This window comes from Danio rerio, chromosome 2 (genome assembly GCF_049306965.1).
Source record: "Danio rerio strain Tuebingen ecotype United States chromosome 2, GRCz12tu, whole genome shotgun sequence".
NCBI classification, from domain to species: domain Eukaryota; kingdom Metazoa; phylum Chordata; class Actinopteri; order Cypriniformes; family Danionidae; genus Danio; species Danio rerio.
Genome location: NC_133177.1, coordinates 53,498,224 through 53,516,475, shown reverse-complemented (window position 1 = coordinate 53,516,475; position 18,252 = coordinate 53,498,224). Strand labels below are relative to the sequence as shown.

Sequence of the window (18,252 nt, the reverse complement as noted above, 5' to 3'; positions counted from 1 at the left end):
TCATCAGACAAATCTAAACAAAAATCATTTGTGGTTGTTTAAGAAATACCCACGCCATCTGTGGTTGACTATGAAAATCCCCAAAGCATGTCATGTTATAGGCCTTTTCCACAAGAATGGGTAAAAATAGTCAAGTTTTTTTCACTCCTCGGTTAATTTAAGAGTTTCTCACAGCCTTCAAAGAGTCAGGCTTCCTCTGCATGCAGAAGGAAATTTGATTGGAAATTGAGATGACACAGGTCTGTGTTAGTCGTGAACGCTGAGCTGAAAGCTTTGCATGCATGTCCCAGACTGGAAAATAATGGGAAGGTCGAATATTTTAGGCTCAGTTTGTTGTTTATGAACAGCGGGTATGGTTGTGTGGGCTGGTATTTCAGGCTTTTGTTTTGCTGTTCTTCAGTGTAGAGACACGTCTGTTCGCATGCAAGCAAACCCTGGTGTCACGCAACAAGCACATGGTGCTGAGGAAAATGAATCTGTGGGTTCAGGCACACGTTATACATAAATACAGGCCAATGAAAACATTTTAAAGATTTTGAGTGATTTTTATGGGTGAGGATCATTTAAAAATATTTGTATTGTTTATATATTATATTTTTGTTTTAAAAATATTTTATATAGTTAATTTATCTTAATTTATATGAGATCAAAGGCAAAAACACAGTTTAATGATTCGGATAAAAAGTCTTTATTTTATATTTATTTATCTTTTTTATTTATTTTTATTTATTTACTTTTTAGTTTAGAACAAAGACCAGCAAAGCAGAATATTTTGTTTTATTTATATTTTTATATCATATTTTTATTTGAACAAATATAATTTATAATTATAATTATTTTAAATAATTTTTAATTTGTATTATTTTAGATAAAAATTATTTATTTTAAATTTATTTATTTATTTATTATTATTATTTTTTATTTATTTACTTTTTAATTTAGAACAGACCAAAAAGCAGTTTAAAGATTCTGAGTGTTATTTTATTTAACCTTATCTTACTTTACTTTTGACTTCTATGTTTTTTTATAAAAAACGATTTTATTTTATTTATTCATTTATTTGTTTCAACAAACATTTGATTTATAGTTACAAACTGAATTTTTTCTTTTTTTAAAAAAAAAAGAAAGTTTTATTCTTTTTATTTACACTTTTAAAGAAATTTTTAATATGCTTTTAATTTCTTGAATAAAATATTTGTATTAATATTTTTCAATATTATATTTTTTGTTTTAAAAAATATTTTGTATAGATTAATTTTTTTAATTTATGAGATCAAAGGCAAAAAGTTAAATATTAAGATAAAAATCTTTATTTTATATATATTTATTTATTATTATTTTCATTTATTTACTTTTTACTTTAAAACAAAGACAAAAAAAGCTATTTAAAGATTCTTAGTGCTATTTTATTTTACCTTACTTTTTACTACTATTTCTTATGTTAAAAACTATATATTTATATTTTTATATCATATTTTGGTTTTAACAAATATTTGATTCATAATTATTTGATCAAACAGAAATTTTTCAGCAAGTTTTATTGTTTTTGTAAAAAAATTTTAAGGTAAATTTTTTATATTTATATATATATTGTATTGTTATTTTTCAATATTAATATTATTTTTTGAAAAAAAATATTTTGTATAGTTTATTTTATAATGGAACAAAGGCAAAAAAACATTTTAAATATTCAGATAAATCTTTATTTTATATATTTTCCTGTTTTATTTTACCTTTTGTTACTTTTATCATATTTTTATTGTGGGAACAAATATTTGATTCATAATTATTTAGAATTATAAATATTTTATTTATCAAATAGCAATTTTAATTTTTATTATTTAAATAAAAAAACTTTACTTTTTATTGCTTTATTTTATATTGGATAACAATATTTTATTTTATTTATATTTATATATATCATTTTTATTCTTTAAACAAATATTTAATTTATAAATATTTATAATTAAATATAATTATTTCATTTATCAAACAGACCTTTTTCAGCATTTTAGCATTTTATTGTTTTTATTTACATTTAAGTTATGTTTTAAATTAAAAAAAATAATAATATATTTATTTTTCTTTTATTATGTAACTGATAGAACAGTACAAGGACACAGCAGGAGAATGGGAAATGACCTAGGCTGAACTCAAAGCACAAATCCCCATAAGCGCATCAACTTTTCATACTTAAGCTCTTACTGATTCTCTGCTCTCTGTGCCACGGGCTGACATATAATTAATAGTAACTAAAGCAAATGCGCAGGAATAATTTCATGAATTATGAACCTCTTCACCCTATCTGCCAGCAACCTCACAATCTAAAATGCTTTTGAAAAGTGTTTGACCAGGGCTTGAGCTGAATAAAAAAACCTCTGCAATGAATAATATTTCTAATGCGGTTTATCATAAAACTGAATTAGACCATATAAACGTTTGACTGAGAGACGTTTGGTCATTGCGACGTGTGTGTGAGACTCAGGAAACAGTGTGAAGGTCAAGTGTAAAGTTCAAACACAAAACACACTGATGTTGAAGCTAAAGTGCTTCTGGAATAAACACTTTCTGCTTTTGTGTTGTTGTTTTCTGGCAGACGGATGTGATGCATCAGAAAGTCTTTGATTATATCCATGTGGACGAGCGTCAGGAGTTTCGGAAACAGATCCACTGGGCGATGAACCCCGGCCAGCAGGACACTGGTGTGTGTAGAATTACCATTCACCGTATTTATTGTGTTCATGTGACGACATCAATCTTTAAAAACATCGACTTGCAGCTATTACTTAATTGTCAATCATTCATTTGTAGAAGGAATTATGCAATTATATTTGTGCCAATACAAATGAACATAACTTAAATAGATAGTTCACCCAAAAAATGAACATTTACTCATAAATGAGGTTTATGCACAGCTAGTGTTTTTCAGCCAATAATGAACTTCTGGTGAAAGTGTAATGTGACTATTTTCAATTTTATAAGGTTCCTTTTACCACATCGATGTTGTAATGTAATTAAAATAGATTCAGTTAAATAGACTTAAGCATTCATTTAGTTGGTTAAGCATAAAACGAGATGAAAGACTGTGTTACTGCTAGTGCTGTCAGGACTAGCAGGTGAGAGCAGACACTCCATTGAAAATACTGGGGTAAAATAAACTGTCCTATTTTAAAGACATGGTGGAAGAGAAATGTCTGAGACCTACTTTATATCGTATATCTATTAGGCATGCAAGATCACTGATTTTTAAAGAAATCACATCTTAAACGTGGCAATTTTATAATGGAAAGACACAAAAATTAAAAGACTGACATTAAAAGTCTGTGTGCATATACCCCATTAGTCACCCTCAAGAGGTTCCAAACACTTATGAGTTTCTTTGAACTTTCATTCATTCATTAATTTTCCTTCGGCTTAGTCCCTTTATTCATCAGCGATCACCACAGCGGAATAAAACGCTAGTTATTCCAGCATATGTTTAAGGCAGAGGATGCCCTTCCAGCCGCAACTCAGTACTGGGAAACATCCATAAACTCTCATTCACTCACACATACATACTCTACTGCCAATTTAGTTTATTTAGTTCACCTATATCGCATGTTTTTTGGACTGTGGGCCAAACCAAAACACCCGGAGGAAACCCACGCCAACACGGGGAGAATATGCAAACTCCACAAAGAAATGCCAACTGACCCAGCCGGGACTTGAACCAGTGACCTTTTTGCTGTGAGGTGACTGCTAAATACTGAGTCACCGTGCCACCAATTATGTGGTCTCTGTCGCCATCTTGTGGATGGGCAACGTCAACCATCTTTGCTCTGTTCAGTATGACAGGTTGATGGATGGCAATGTGCTGTTATAATTTATATATTGCGATATATAAATTACACTGATGCGATGTATAAATTATAAATATTTTAACTAGGCACTATCCTTATAAATTAACTGCATAGTTGCAATCTAAATAGCTACATTCTCGCCTAAAAAAAGCCTCAAAAGTACATTGCGTTGTCTAATAGCTGCTATATTTGTCAAACTGTAGTGAGTTTATTGATCTGGTGTCACTCTATGTGGGCAGAGTAATACAGAAGGGTGAGGAGGCTGTACGAGTGCTGTTATTGCAGAATATTGCACGGCTATCAACCAATCAGATTCGAGAACCAGACAGGACTGTTTTATGTATATATAATAAAATAATTCAGAAAATAATCATTTTATTGGTCTGTCCTGCTTTTAATTTTTTATAGTCTTTTGTATGATGTGAACTTGCTTAAATGATTGTTTTGCACAATATTGCCTTAAAAATATTGTGAATTTTACTTCTTTATTAATGTAAAAAGTCTGATGTAATATAACTTGTGTATGTTTGCTTGACTGGTTTTTATTCAATTTATTCTATTTCATTTTAAATTGTTTTTGCCATGAATATAGCCAACGACGATGGCAATATATATATAAAAAAAAAGATTTAATACAATACAATATTTCAAAAAACTACTTAAATACAGTATTGAAATAAGAATATAACTCTGAGGATGGGAAGATTAGTTAACTTAGTCACAGAAATATAACATTCTTTCTCAATATACATTTTGTAAGTAATAATGTACATCTAGAATATATTCTGCAAAAAACATCAAATAGTCAATGGTCTACTTTAATTGACTAGAAAGGGATGGGAACCATAACTCTCTACTTTATCAGTATCGGTGCTAAATTATAAAAGACCGAAGTATCAATAAGCTCTGACGTTGGTGGTTCTGCTATCGGTACTGGAGAACTATTACTGAATAAACATTACTTACTATAGCATAATTTAACTGATCAACCTTTTCTAATTTGCGATATTCGTCTGCAAGGTTGGCATTTTTACATGGAAAGCTCGTGTTTTCGCTTTATAGTACAAAGGTGAGCACGTCAAGTATAAAAGCCTTTACAGTTCTCGCCTGTGCAAGCGCTCAGTGGAGGCTCGCGCAAAGCGCACACACATAGCTCGCGACACAGACTCGCGCGCACACACAGCTCAAAAGCTTGCGTAGTGAACCAAACGGGTTGTGTTTCCAGAGTGGACAGCGACAATGCCCGTTGCAACAAAGGTAACAAGTTGTTTTCTTGTATAAGCAGAAATTCAAGTAATCTGGCCAAGCGTCTTTCAAAGATGCATTAACTGCAGAAAGACAAATGAAAAGTTTTTGACTGACACATCGTTGTGCGAGCAGTCAATAACATAAAGTCTCTGAATTAGTATAATATTAATCGTTCAATACAAGGGTTTTCAAACTGGGGGCCGTGGCCCCCTGGGGGGCCGCCAGATGGCGCTAGGGGGGCCGCAAAAATTTTTAGATAAGGGGTAATCAATGGGCCCACATGGTTGAATTTTGTGTCTCGCATCATTCTGAAGGTTAATATATTTTTTATAATAATTTGAGCTCAAAAGTACTGCAAAAATTAAGCTTTATGCTTATGTCATTTAAATGCAGTTGACACTTTCGTGACACAGGAAAAGAAGCGCAGCGGCCCGCCTCTGTGCACGGGGACTTTTTTTGAATAAGCGCTTCTGGCCGGGCACTTCCTGTGGTTTTTGGCGCTTGTCTGCTGCACCTGACGGCGTTTACCTTGCACTTACGCTTACCTCTTTTACGCTAAACAACTAAATGAATGCTCAGGTCTATTTACTGACAATGATTCAGTTCAAATACATGATCAATAAGAACATTATCGGAGGCTGGAAGCACTTCCCTGTATATGGCTTGCGTTCCTAAGTAATCGATCAGCTGGGTGCTGCGGAGCGCGCGCCTCTTTGCGCAGGCTTCACTCATGGGGAACAAATAGCATTTTAAAGACACGGCACAACATTGCACCTCGTCCAAAGTGCGACAGGCTTTACACTTTGCATTGTACAAATATCAGACGGTCCTCTTTGCAGCATGGCAAACAAACATATTAAAATTGTAAAGCAAAAAGTGCTGCAATAACAATGAATGGAGCTGTCATCACATCAGCGAGTGCTCAGTTTCACTCCTGTTACACTAATGACAGCTGGATGAGCTCTGCAGTGGACCTCTTACATTGGTTCATAACTAGATGAAAAATAAAACTAAATTGTATACACACTGAGTAAAACCACTATAGCATTTAAAAATTATAATGTATGTGTTTGTGTTATGTTATAGGGCTAATTAATTATTAAAAAATAAAATGTATTAGTGCTCTGAATTTATGGGAGCTCAACATATCTGATCAAATTTTAATACTCTGAATATAAATGCATTTTTTTCAAGATGTTCCACTTTTTCCCCATATTTATTTGTGTAAATAATTTAAATGTAACGTTCAGTATTATTATTAATAGAACAAACTGGTATGAACATTTTAAAGTCAGCAAAGCTTCTAAAATTAAGCAAAGTAAAATTTGTGGCTTTTTGAACTTGAATACTCAATTCTAGATTGCATTTAGGAAATTATTTTTTATCAGTGTAAGTCAGGATTGTCGACTTGAGTAAATTATGATGTGCACAAAAAAAAAAGGAATAAAAATAAACAAAACACACTAAACCACTACAGCCACTATTATAGTATTGCTAGTTACAACAGTACAGTTAACTGTTAACAGGCTGATGAATGACAAAACTCTTTAAAACTTCAAAGCTTTAAATCTTTAGATACATTTAGAGTCTCAGCTGTAAGGGTAAATACAGAAGAGTCTAGCTGTGCATAGGCAGAAAAAAAGCATACAAACGGCATAAAAAACTGTGTAAAGTGACGACTCGAACACAAAATAAGGCTTGATGGAATCCAGTGAGAGAAGACCACAATGAGTACTGCGCATGAAGATTTGATCAATAGATTGAAGCACTGAAACCATGTCAACTCAACTAACATCTTACAAAAATTAATCCAGATAGTGAATAATATAAATTTATTGAATAATATATAATAATATAAATGTATTGAATAATACAATTTAAAAAAATTAAGTACAGTTGTTAATTTGAGGGGGTGGCGTGATATTTATTTTTTGGGGGTCCCTGAAAGAATTCGCCCTACACAAAGGGGCCCTCAGCTGAAAAAGTTTGAAAACCCCTGGTTTAATAAACACACACATTCGGTTACACTGATGACTATTTTTTTCTGCAGTAGTATAAATAAATCTTAAACATTAAATGCTTTTACATTGCTGTATTTACAAATACAGCCTAATAATAAACTATTCTTAAGAAATTATAAAAAAAAATGCTTATTTTTATGTTTTTGACACCGGTAACTCATTTATGTGAATGTGTTAATGAAGAATCTTAAACATTATCTGATTATTTAACTACATTTTGAAACGCAAAAAGGGTATTTTTCAACTGCAGGGAGCACAATAAACCAAGAAAGATCCTGACTTCTGCCAGAAAAGGCAAACATGTTGATTTTTTTTCCAAAAGAAAAAAAAGTTGAAAACATTTTAAAAAGTCATTTTCCTTCAAACCATTTTTTTTTTTCAAGAATTTTTTTCTTTTTTTCTTCTTCTTTTTTTTTTTTTTTTACAATTACTGGTTTTGCTTTATTTTACATAAAAAACGTAATAATAAAATAATGTTGTTAAATCTGTTCAGATAGTTTTTTTCTTTTATAAAAAAAATAAACACTTCATAAAGTACCAATTAGAGAACCGTTAAAGTATCGAACCGATAAGTGGTATCGATAAAGGTAGTAATACCGTTAAAACCTTAACAACACCCATCCCTATTGACTAGTGAGGTTTTGACAGACAGCGCTTTATTCTGGAAGTAGAAGTTCAGTTTTTGTGTTTACATGCAAGGGTATTGAAGGATTGATAATAAACAGGTAGATTTTTGCCGATTATTCCAATATTGTCTGGCATATAAACACCTAAACCTTCTCTCAACTCATTAAAGTGTGCATGTGTGAAATGCGAAAAGGAAACATCCTTGCAGGAGATTTAAGTACATACAACCAACAACTATGTCCTAATGGGTAGAGGAAAATATATTGCATATTTAGACATATTTACAACTTTCACTTGACACTGCCATATCTTCTATTTATTTCCTTTTGAGAGCTGATCTAAATATTCATGCCTTGAAACAAACTGTACAAAAATGCAGGGCTCCATACAATTCATTCATGTTGTCCCAACACAAATCGATTAAGTTAACTTAACAAATTCAAGTGGATTGAAGATAAAATAATTAAGTTGTCACAAAAAATGTCAGGAATTATGTTATTCCAACTTATATTAGGTAAGTAGTTTAAACAAGCAGCAAATACATTTTTGTTTTTCAGTGTACTGCAGTTTTGTGGACGTTTTCTTCCAGTCACGTGACCGAAAGCTATAATACAGTGCATATGACTTTTTAAAGCCAAGAATATATTCCAGAAAAGTTGTATGAACTATTTTTACGATGCTTTTATGGTGCTTTTGCATCTATTTTGAAGCTTATAAGCTGCAGCTGTCTTTCATTATACAGTAATTGCACGGAAAAGGGAGACTAGAATATTTTTCACTGCATTCATCTGTCATGTGTCTTGCGTTTGTGTGTTTTTTGGTAGATGAGGATGTTGTGACGGCTCATCTGTACAGCGCTGAACAGCCTGACGGTGTTTCTCCTGAATTGACTCCGTTTCTTACGAGATGTTTCATTGCTCGAATGAGATGCCTGCTGGACAGCACCTCCGGCTTCCTGGTCAGTCATGAGATATGCAGTTAATGTCTGAATCATTCGCCCTCCTGTGAATTTTTTTTAGATATATTTTCCAAATTTTGCTTAACAGAGCAAGGAATTTTTCACAGTATTTCCTGTAAAATTTTTTCTTCTGGAGAAAGTCTTATTTGTTTTATTTTGGCTAGAAAAAAAGCAGTTGTACATTTTTTTTAAAAATCCATTTTAAGGTCAGAATTCTTTTAACAAACAAAACAATCCATTTAGGGGTGTCAAAATTTATTGTTTCTTTAGTAAACCGAGATGCAGATGGGGACAATTTGAGATTGGTTCAGTAATATATCATAACCGGTTATTATGTACTCATGTAATTTATCTCCTATGCCCAATGTCGCAGTAGAATACTATGGCGAAGGAGGCGAGTAAAGAAAAAAGCGCTCCTACTAATTAAATGGTAGATAATTACGCACAGTTCAGCTGCTTGTGAATTTGCTGGAAAGTCACAAGCAGCTATTTCACTACTGGGGAAAGATGCTGTAAAACTCCATGTAAAAACTGTAAAATGTAAAACTCCATGTAAAACTTGGACATTTAACCCGCTGGGCTGGCCTGTTTGTGAGGTAACTTTTCCTCTCCTCTCGGCTGTTAAAGTGATACTTGTGGATCCAGACTCGAGCGTGCCTGAGTTACAAGTTTTCTCCACTGTGTCTATTATGGAAAACCTGTGATAACCGCGGACTATGCACATATAGACTGTAAATGTGGCTGTTCTTCCCCCGTCACTGTTCTATGAACATTACTTTAATTTCTAAAGCCAATCACAGCCCTTTCTGTTGAGCGTGTGAAGACAATGACCAATCATAGGGGTGTAAGACAGCGCTCAAAAAGGAAGAGGGATAATATTTACATTAGTTTATTTGCTATAAATGCACATGTTGTCGTCTGTGCATGTATTGGAGTTTTGTTTGATACATTCAAAAAGAGTGTTTGTTTGAGCAGGTCAAATTAAAGGTGCAGGTCATATATCATACTAGTTGTATTAAAGCACAATATTGTATTACAAATAATATATAAACATTAATATATTTGTAGGTAGCAAACCTAGAAACCTGTTTGAGTTTCTTGTTTCAGTTGAACACAAAAGAAGATGTTTTGAAGAATGCTGGAGACCATTGACTCCCATACTAATTTGTTTTTCTTACTAGTGAGTCATTTTTAAATTTTAGGTGAACTGTGCCTTTAAAGACACTGTTCTGATTTTGTTTCTCAAGATGTTTGTTGGGTTTTTGTCCACAAATTACTTCTGTGTGTAGAACTTCACATCTAAAGCCTCTTTTTAAGATTTAATTTTGGCAGTTTTGCTTTTATTTGACAGGACAGTAGGTTGACAAGAAGTGAAGGGGGAGAGAGAGGGGGTAGGATTGGGAAAGGTCTACAAGCCGGGATTCGCACTCGGGACGCCCGGACCTCTGCTGCACCATATGTCGGCGCACTGACCTTTTTTTTTTATTATTTACACCAAGCATTTTTGGCTGTTACTCTAAAGTATTAACTAAAATAATTCAGCACAATAATATAAAACTATAATATGGTAATGACCAGCCAACTACTTTAGCTGTGCTTTTATCTGAAAATTATTGCACAGATTGTTCATCTGCCAATCAGAATCCAGCACTCAACAGACTCGTATAACTCAAAATATTTAACTCCAGATGTAAATGGTACATTTGAGGATTGTAAGTTTTAACAGGGTGTCCGCTGGGTCTATAAAACAAACTTTTAGGCCTCAAAAATTCCTAAATTCACAGAAATAAGTTCTTAAATCGCTTTGAACAGGTCTTAATTTTGCTTTGTCCAAGTAAAGCTACTCAATCCATCCAATGATCAACAATACATCTCAATAAAACCTTATTTTTTACATTTATATTTTTTTTTAGTGCGAAGAGATACTATTCACAATGGCTGTTAGACATTTTTACAGCAAATACCTCTAGTTAAATCCCTAATCAGGAAAAAAAACTAAATTACATGATTTCTCATGATAATACCATGCCATTAAAAGTAAATCCTTAGTCTTTAAGACTATATAAGTCTAAATTTCATTCCTAATAGTCCTAAAGGACTAATTGCACTTGACTTAAAACCCTGTTTAATTAGGAGCTTGTGATGTTTCCAAAATGTGGATCCATTCACTGAGTTGGTCTTTCGCTCTGCTTTGCTTTGGTTTGCTGTAGAACATGCAGTTTCAGGGCAGTCTGAAGTTCCTGCAGGGTCAGAGGAGGAGGACGCTTTCTGGAGCGCTGCTGCCACCTCAGTTGGCTCTGTTCTGTGTGGCTGTTCCTCTAGTGCTGCCCTCCATCACAGAGCTCAGGATGAAGAGCGTGACGGTCAAGTGCAAAAACAGAAGCTCTGGCTGCAGGTACACGTTCTGTCTGTCTCTCAGATGTGTGTTTGTGATGTGAATATTAATATGTATATACAGTAGTCAACATTCAATCAAATTTGTACTATAAGAATGGGTGTTGTTCAATAGCTTTAAAAGAAATGTTTGATCCACTTAAATTGTTGACTACTGTATATGTCTTTAGTTTAAGTTTGTATCATTTTCCAAAGCAAAATGTCAAATTGAAATGAATTGAATCCAATGCAGATTCATCTTTTGTAATAAATGCAATAAAAAAATTGATTTTGTTTTCAGTTGTATGAAATTGTTCAGAAGCTATTTAAATTAAAAACTTGTCATTATTTTATTTTGATAATATTTAGTTAGAGTCTTACTGTGCACAATTTTAAACAGTAATTGATCAGTTTTGACTTAAAGTGCCAGGATAAAATATTTAAAAAAGTACATACTATCATTTTTGGGGTCAGTAAGTTTTTTTTATATAATTTTTGTACATTTTAATTCAACAAAAATAACTTGGAGAAAATTTGACTGTGCTAAGATGCATTACATTGATTAAAAGTGACAGCAAACATTTTTACAATAGGGGTGAGATGGTTCAATCTACTGACGGTTCGGTATGTGTCTTGGTTTTAGGGTCACTGTTTAAATTCACAATAAGAATTTAAAGAATAGTGTACGTATTTATTGGGTAACAAACAACTGACAATGGAGCAGGCTTCACAGATATGAATGTAGATTTGCAAGTTCTCACATTGATTAAATAAAAGGCATTTTGAAAATTGTATGCTCAAATAAAATGCTTAAGTAAAATAAACAAAAACTTAAACTACCCTTGTTCCTGTTTTACATCTTGACTCAACACTCCAATTGAACCAATTATCAAGATAATAATTATGTCAACACATCCTAATAACTGAGCACTTTTAGAGTATTGATCCAAAGTACTGCTTACATTATGCTTACTTTACCAAGACAACCACATCTTTATCAACAATCATTACATAGAGCTTCGTTATCACTTATCAGGACCATCGTAGTAAATGAAACTTAAGCAAAGAGAGTGTTTGGCTCTTCTCTCTTGATTCTGTGGGAACAGAAAAAAATCGTTCTTAACAGATAGTGAGTAAACAGAATGAATAAATAGTGGGAGCGATCGGGTGGGGAAGAACACCCAGCAGGAGCAGGACTGCAGTAATAGACCTGCGTGACCTCTTTGGACTGTATGTCCGGGTCCGTATAGGACACTTCTGGGTCTGGACACGGACCTCGATCTGCCTGTTAGACACCATTGATCTAGGCCATCTTTGCAACAACAACAAAAAAATTGGCATTTGTCTATCTAAATTTCAGAATGTCTGTTGCTGTTTTGGTCTTACCTGCGCTTTATCTCCTTCACTTGCCTAGCTGAACTCTTAGAAAATCTACATACACACCGACACGTGAGGAAACGTGATGTCAACAACAGATTTACATAATAAGAGGTGATTGGACGGGTCACAGACATGTGAAAGGCAATCAGAATCGTACAAAGATGGAACTTTTTTGCTTTGTTGCAGTTGTTTGTATCACCAAACCATTATTTATAATGCATATTCTGAACCGCGGAGCACAGGGCGCACCGAACCGTGGGAGGATAACAGGGCGATACGTTTTTTTTTTACCAAGAACCGTTGCATCCCTAACTTACAATGTTACAAAATAGCTTTCAAATCACTGTAATTCATTTCTATTGTATTAATCATAGAACCCTAAAAAATTTAAAAGTGCAGCATTTTTAATAATAAATCTTTCTAAAGCAGCAAATGCTCATGTTAGAATGATGAAATAATAATCATAAATGAAAGATTCAGAGTGTTAAAATATAATAAATTATAGAAATTAAATATTAAACATTTCCAACAGAAAAACAGGTATTCAATGTTGTAGAAAATCACAATATTACTATTTATTTCATTTAAATGTAGCCTTGGTGAGAATAAAGACTTAAATATTAGACTTAAATATTAAAAAATATGAAGAGTTCCGACGCAAAAACCTCTAAAAGCCATTTGAAATGTCCTTCAAAAGTGAGCGTTTTTATCAGGCTCCTGTATGTAAGTTCAGTAATTTCAAGTTTATGGCAAAGAATACACACTTTTAAAGGCCTTTAAAATGAAATAACTCAACATAAACAGGGGTCTGAGATAAATGCTAATTTTCAATGGAAATTTCAGACGGCACTTAGTCTGTTTCAGATGGTTTTTGCATTTAAACTCTTCATGTACTGTATATTTTAAAAGCTTAAAAGATCCCAACATTTTAAATATTAATAACAAAACATCTTCATTAATAAAAATACAATATTAAACATTTATTATTGTAAAAAAACAGCACAATGTTAACAATTTTTTTCATGTAAATGCAGCCTTGGTGAGAATAAGGACTTAAATATTAGAAAAATGTAAAAATATATTTTAAAAGGTTACTGATCCCAAACCTTTAAACATTACTAATAACATCTTCATTAATAAAATAAAATATTAAACATTACAGACAAAAAAAACCACACAGACAAGAATGCTTTCAATTATTTCATTTAAATGCAACCTTAGTTTGAATAAAGACCTAAATATTAGACTTTTAAAAGTGTACCGACCCCAAACCTTTTAACATTACTGCATAACAAAACTGCTTCATTAATATACCAATATACTGTGTTATTTACACAATACCCAATCATAATAATGCACAAAAAATGCATGCTTTACAGTATGTGAAGTACAATTTGTGAGTATAAATAATCTTTTAACCCATCCAACTTGTGCCATCTTCAGTGAGAAAAGGCAGCGAGCTCCCCGAGGGTCATATGACAGTGAAGACGAGCTGCGTTATAACTGGATGAGCACTTTTTCTCAGGACGCTTCATGGGCATACAGCAGAAAATACAGAGGAGACGCCTGCAAAACTCAAGACGAGCCTCTCAACTCGCATGTTTCCACTTCAGTGTCCTCTAAACTGCAGACGGATGATGCATCATGGGATGCCCGCTGTCCTGTTGCCTTGCGCACAGACTCCAACGAAAACTACCAACCGGGAAGCTTCCAAAAACACAACTACTCTGTTAAATTACGAATTGGTTGCAACTCACATTTACAGAAGTATGAAGTGGATGATGAGAAAAGATATATGATGCAAAATGAAGCTTTTAACACACTCCCCGAAGCCGCCATCAAAACCGAACAAGATTCTGACTCTGAAAATGGGTGTAATGCATACGGGATGCTCTGGCGCCCTGATTACACGCAGGTGAAAACCGAGCCTGAGTATTATGACTACTGCAGCTTCTATCAAAAAGGTAAAACCACCGTCAGTCCTTACACCAATGGACACCACAAGTATCTGTGTGCAGGAGTGAGCAGACCCCGAAAGTGTGTCCTGTATAAAGACCTGAATCACTCGGATGTGCCGATCGGGAATCAAGACGGATATATGTTCACTAATGAGCATAAAAACAACATGCAGCGGCTGGCTTATGAGTTTAGAGGTCATAACCGGGTGCACATAATCAAACAAGAACCTGATGATTCTCCCGTTTGGTGTCCTGAGGTTATTCAAGGACACGTGCAACACAATATCCCTGCAAATTGCACTGTGAGCAACGTTGTGCTCAAAGGAAACCCATATGTTCACATGCAATGACCATATTGACTGACTGTTGCTTGCAATAGTTGATTTTCTGTTTTAATACACCCTTTTTACAAGACGGTGATGACGACGCTGGGATCACATAAAAATGAAACTTCTGTCATCATTTACTCATCCTTTACTTGTTCCAAACCTTTTTGACTATCTGTTGAAAAGGTTTTTTGAAGGATGCTGGAAACCTGTAACCATTGACATCAATAGTATTAGCTTTTTTCTTCTGTGGAAGTCAGTCGTTACAGGTTTTCAGCTCTCTTTAAAATATATATATTTTTTTTTGTGGTCATCGAAAAAATAACTAAGAAGGTTTTGAGGATGTGCAAATATTCATTTTAGGGTGAATTATATCTTTAAAGTAAGTTGTCAGGTCGCAAACTCTCATTGATCGCAGAAAATGCTTAAAATGACTTGTTATTTACAGTATAAAGGGATAGTTCACCGAAAACATAAAAGTCTGCCATCATTTACTCACGCTTTACTTCTTTCAAACCTTTTGAACTTTCTTTGTACTTCTAAACACACAAAAAGATATTTTGAAGGATGGTGAAAATGTGTGACTATTGACTTATAATGTGTTTTTCCTGCTATAAAAGTCAGTGGTTACAGGTTTTCAGCTGCTTCTTCTTTAAAAATTAAAAATAAAAATAATAATAAGTAGATAGATAGATAGATAGATAGATAGATAGATAGATAGATAGATAGATAGATAGATAGATAGATAGATAGATAGATAGATAGATAGATAGATAGATAGATAGATAGATAGATAGATAGATAGATAGATAGATAGATAGATAGATAGATAGATAGATAGATAGATAGATAGATAGATAGATAGATAGATAGATAGATAGATAGATAGTGTTCAACAGAAAAAAGAGACTGAAAAGGTAAAAGGTTTGGGGAGGTGAGTAAATAGCTATTCCTTTAAAATGTCGTCAGGTCACAAAAGCTTAATATTGACCGCAGATGATGCAGCTACTAAAAATAGCTTGTTATTTACAATATAAAGGGATAGTTCACCAAAAACATAAAATTCTGCCATCCTTTACTCACCCTTTACTTCTTTCAAACCTTTTGGACTTTCTTTGTACTATTAAACACACAAGAAGATATTTTCAAGAATGCTGAAAACCTGTAACCATTGATATATATATAATTTTTTTTGGGTCATCATTTTTGGGTGTACTACCTCTTTAAATCCTCAAGATTTTAATGGGTAGATTTTTTTAAAGCATATGTACATTTATAAAGCCATACTTAGTATTATATCATCTTTGCATCAAATTTAATATTGATACACACACACACACTTATATACAATTATGCATTGTTTTTCTCTCTTCTGATTGTCGTTATCATTTTCACAAATGTTATTTATTTATTTTAAGTTGTGAAAACACTATTGTAGAGATTTTCTTCTTCTTTTTTTTTAAGCAAATTAGATTGCAAAAAATATATATTTGTGTTACTCTCCCATTCATGCTCTCATGGTTTTACCCAACTATGGTGTTTTTCGCTGCTGAGAAAACCCGGAAATGTGAAAAGGATCTATTTAGCTCAAGCTGAATAATGTACTAACTTTCCCACAAAAACTGAAAAACTTAAAAATATTTACAACTGATGGAATGTTTAAAACCACCAGCCTGATTTCGTACTTGGCAAAATCATGATGTGTGTTTTAAACCTATCCGCAGTGATGTCATTGTCATATTTGTTTGCTAAATTACCAGATCAGGTGTCAGAGCAACACCAAATTATATAGTAGCTCTAAAGAAATACATATTAAAACTAAATCTTTAACCAAAATATAGTTAAAGGGTTAGTTCACACCAAAATTAAGAGTTACAGGCAATTTACTTACTTTCAACCATAGATATTTACATTAGATGTCACCTAGGCAAGGCAGGGCAAGGCAAGTTTATTTATATAGCACATTTCATACACAATGGCACTTCAAAGTGCTTTACATAAACAAGAATAAAAGAAACAAGTAAAATAAAAATAAAAACAAATAATTAAAATGCGTAAAAACAAAACAAAACAAAACATAAAAACAGGTCAAATGTGATATGAAAGAATGAAGAAGAAGAGAAAAACATGATAGTGCAATCTGTCGGACGCAGCACAGTGCTCATTCAGTAAAGGCACAGCTAAACAGATGTGTTTTCAGTCTTGATTTGAATGTGCCTAATGTTGGAGCACATCTGATCATTTCTGGAAGCTGATTCCAGCAGCGAGGAGCATAGTGGCTAAAAGCCGATTCACCCTGCTTTGACTGAACTCTTGGAACTTCTAGTTTATATGATCCTAATGATCTGAGTGATCTGTTAGGTTTTTATTCAGTGAGCATATCTGTGATGTATTTAGGTCCTAGGCCATTTAGTGATTTATAGACCAGTAATAATACTTTAAAATCTATTCTGAATGTAACTGGCAGCCAGTGTAAAGACCTGAGGACAGGTGTGATGTGCTCTGATTTTCTGGTTCTGGTCAGAATTCTGACTGCAGCGTTCTGGATGAGCTGCAACTGTCTGACTGTCTTTTTAGGCAGACCAGTGAGGAGTCCATTACAGTAATCCACCCTGCTGCTGATAAAAGCATGAACAAGTTTTTCTAAATCTTCACTAGAAACAAAGCATCTGATTCTTGCTATGTTTTTGAGATGATAGTATGCTGATTTACTGACTGTTTTGACATGACTGTTAAAACTCAGATCTGACTCAAGAGTCACACCAAGATTCTTGACCTTATTTTTTGTCGTTTGACCTTTAGTGCCAAGGTATGCATTTACCTTGAGAACCTCATCTCTGTTCCCAAACACAATCATTTCAGTTTTCTCTTTGTTTAACTGAAGAAAGTTTTGGCACATCCAATTGCTCATTTCATCAATGCATTGGCAGAGGGTGTCAATGGGGCTGTAGTCATTAGGCAGTAAGGCTAGGTAGATCTGAGTGTCATCAGCATAGCTGTGGTAGGAGATTTGGTTCTTTCTCATTATTTGACTCAGAGGGAGCATGTAAAGGTTGAACAGGAGAGGTGCCAGAATCGAGCCTTGTGGGACTCCACACGTCATGGGTGTCCACCTACGCAGTTGTTGTCTATTGGAAGCATCAATAGAGCCGCCATTTTAGTACAGGGTATATAGCTGTCCTTTGAAATGAATGTGGGACCAAGGCGCAGTAAAGGTCTGGCCATCCAAAGCCATAGATATACGCATATATGTATGATCGGGAGTTTTCCCAGGGTTCAGTATGCAATTTTTTTTTTTAATTATGAAAATTATAGCAACAAAAAGCGTTTGTTTGTGTACATGGAAGGAGTTGTATTATCCTCCCTCCCTATTAAATTTAATCTAATCCATGTGCTGAAACACAACTCCTCTCCTGCTTTCCCTTCTAATTCTAACGGAGGGAGCGATTCGCTTGTGAATGAATCTCTATTAAGAACGACTCGTGTGAACCATCGTTATATACCTTCGTCTCAATGTGCATA

The 18,252-nt window shown here is 33.6% G+C and overlaps 1 protein-coding gene across 3 annotated transcripts in view; it reads left to right on the top strand.

The window, feature by feature from the left end:
• ahrrb (aryl-hydrocarbon receptor repressor b) overlaps nt 1–15,442 on the top strand; it is a 65,697-nt gene extending 50,255 nt beyond the window's left edge. For 2 of the 3 annotated variants that reach the window (XM_073919561.1, XM_068224610.2), the window contains exons 6-9: nt 2,597–2,702; nt 8,560–8,693; nt 10,904–11,088; nt 13,890–15,442. In XM_073919561.1, the coding sequence (XP_073775662.1) occupies nt 2,597–2,702; nt 8,560–8,693; nt 10,904–11,088; nt 13,890–14,754 (1,290 nt within the window). In that variant the 3' untranslated portion in view covers nt 14,755–15,442. 3 annotated transcript variants of the gene reach the window in all.
• Nucleotides 15,443–18,252: the final 2,810 nt, after the last annotated feature.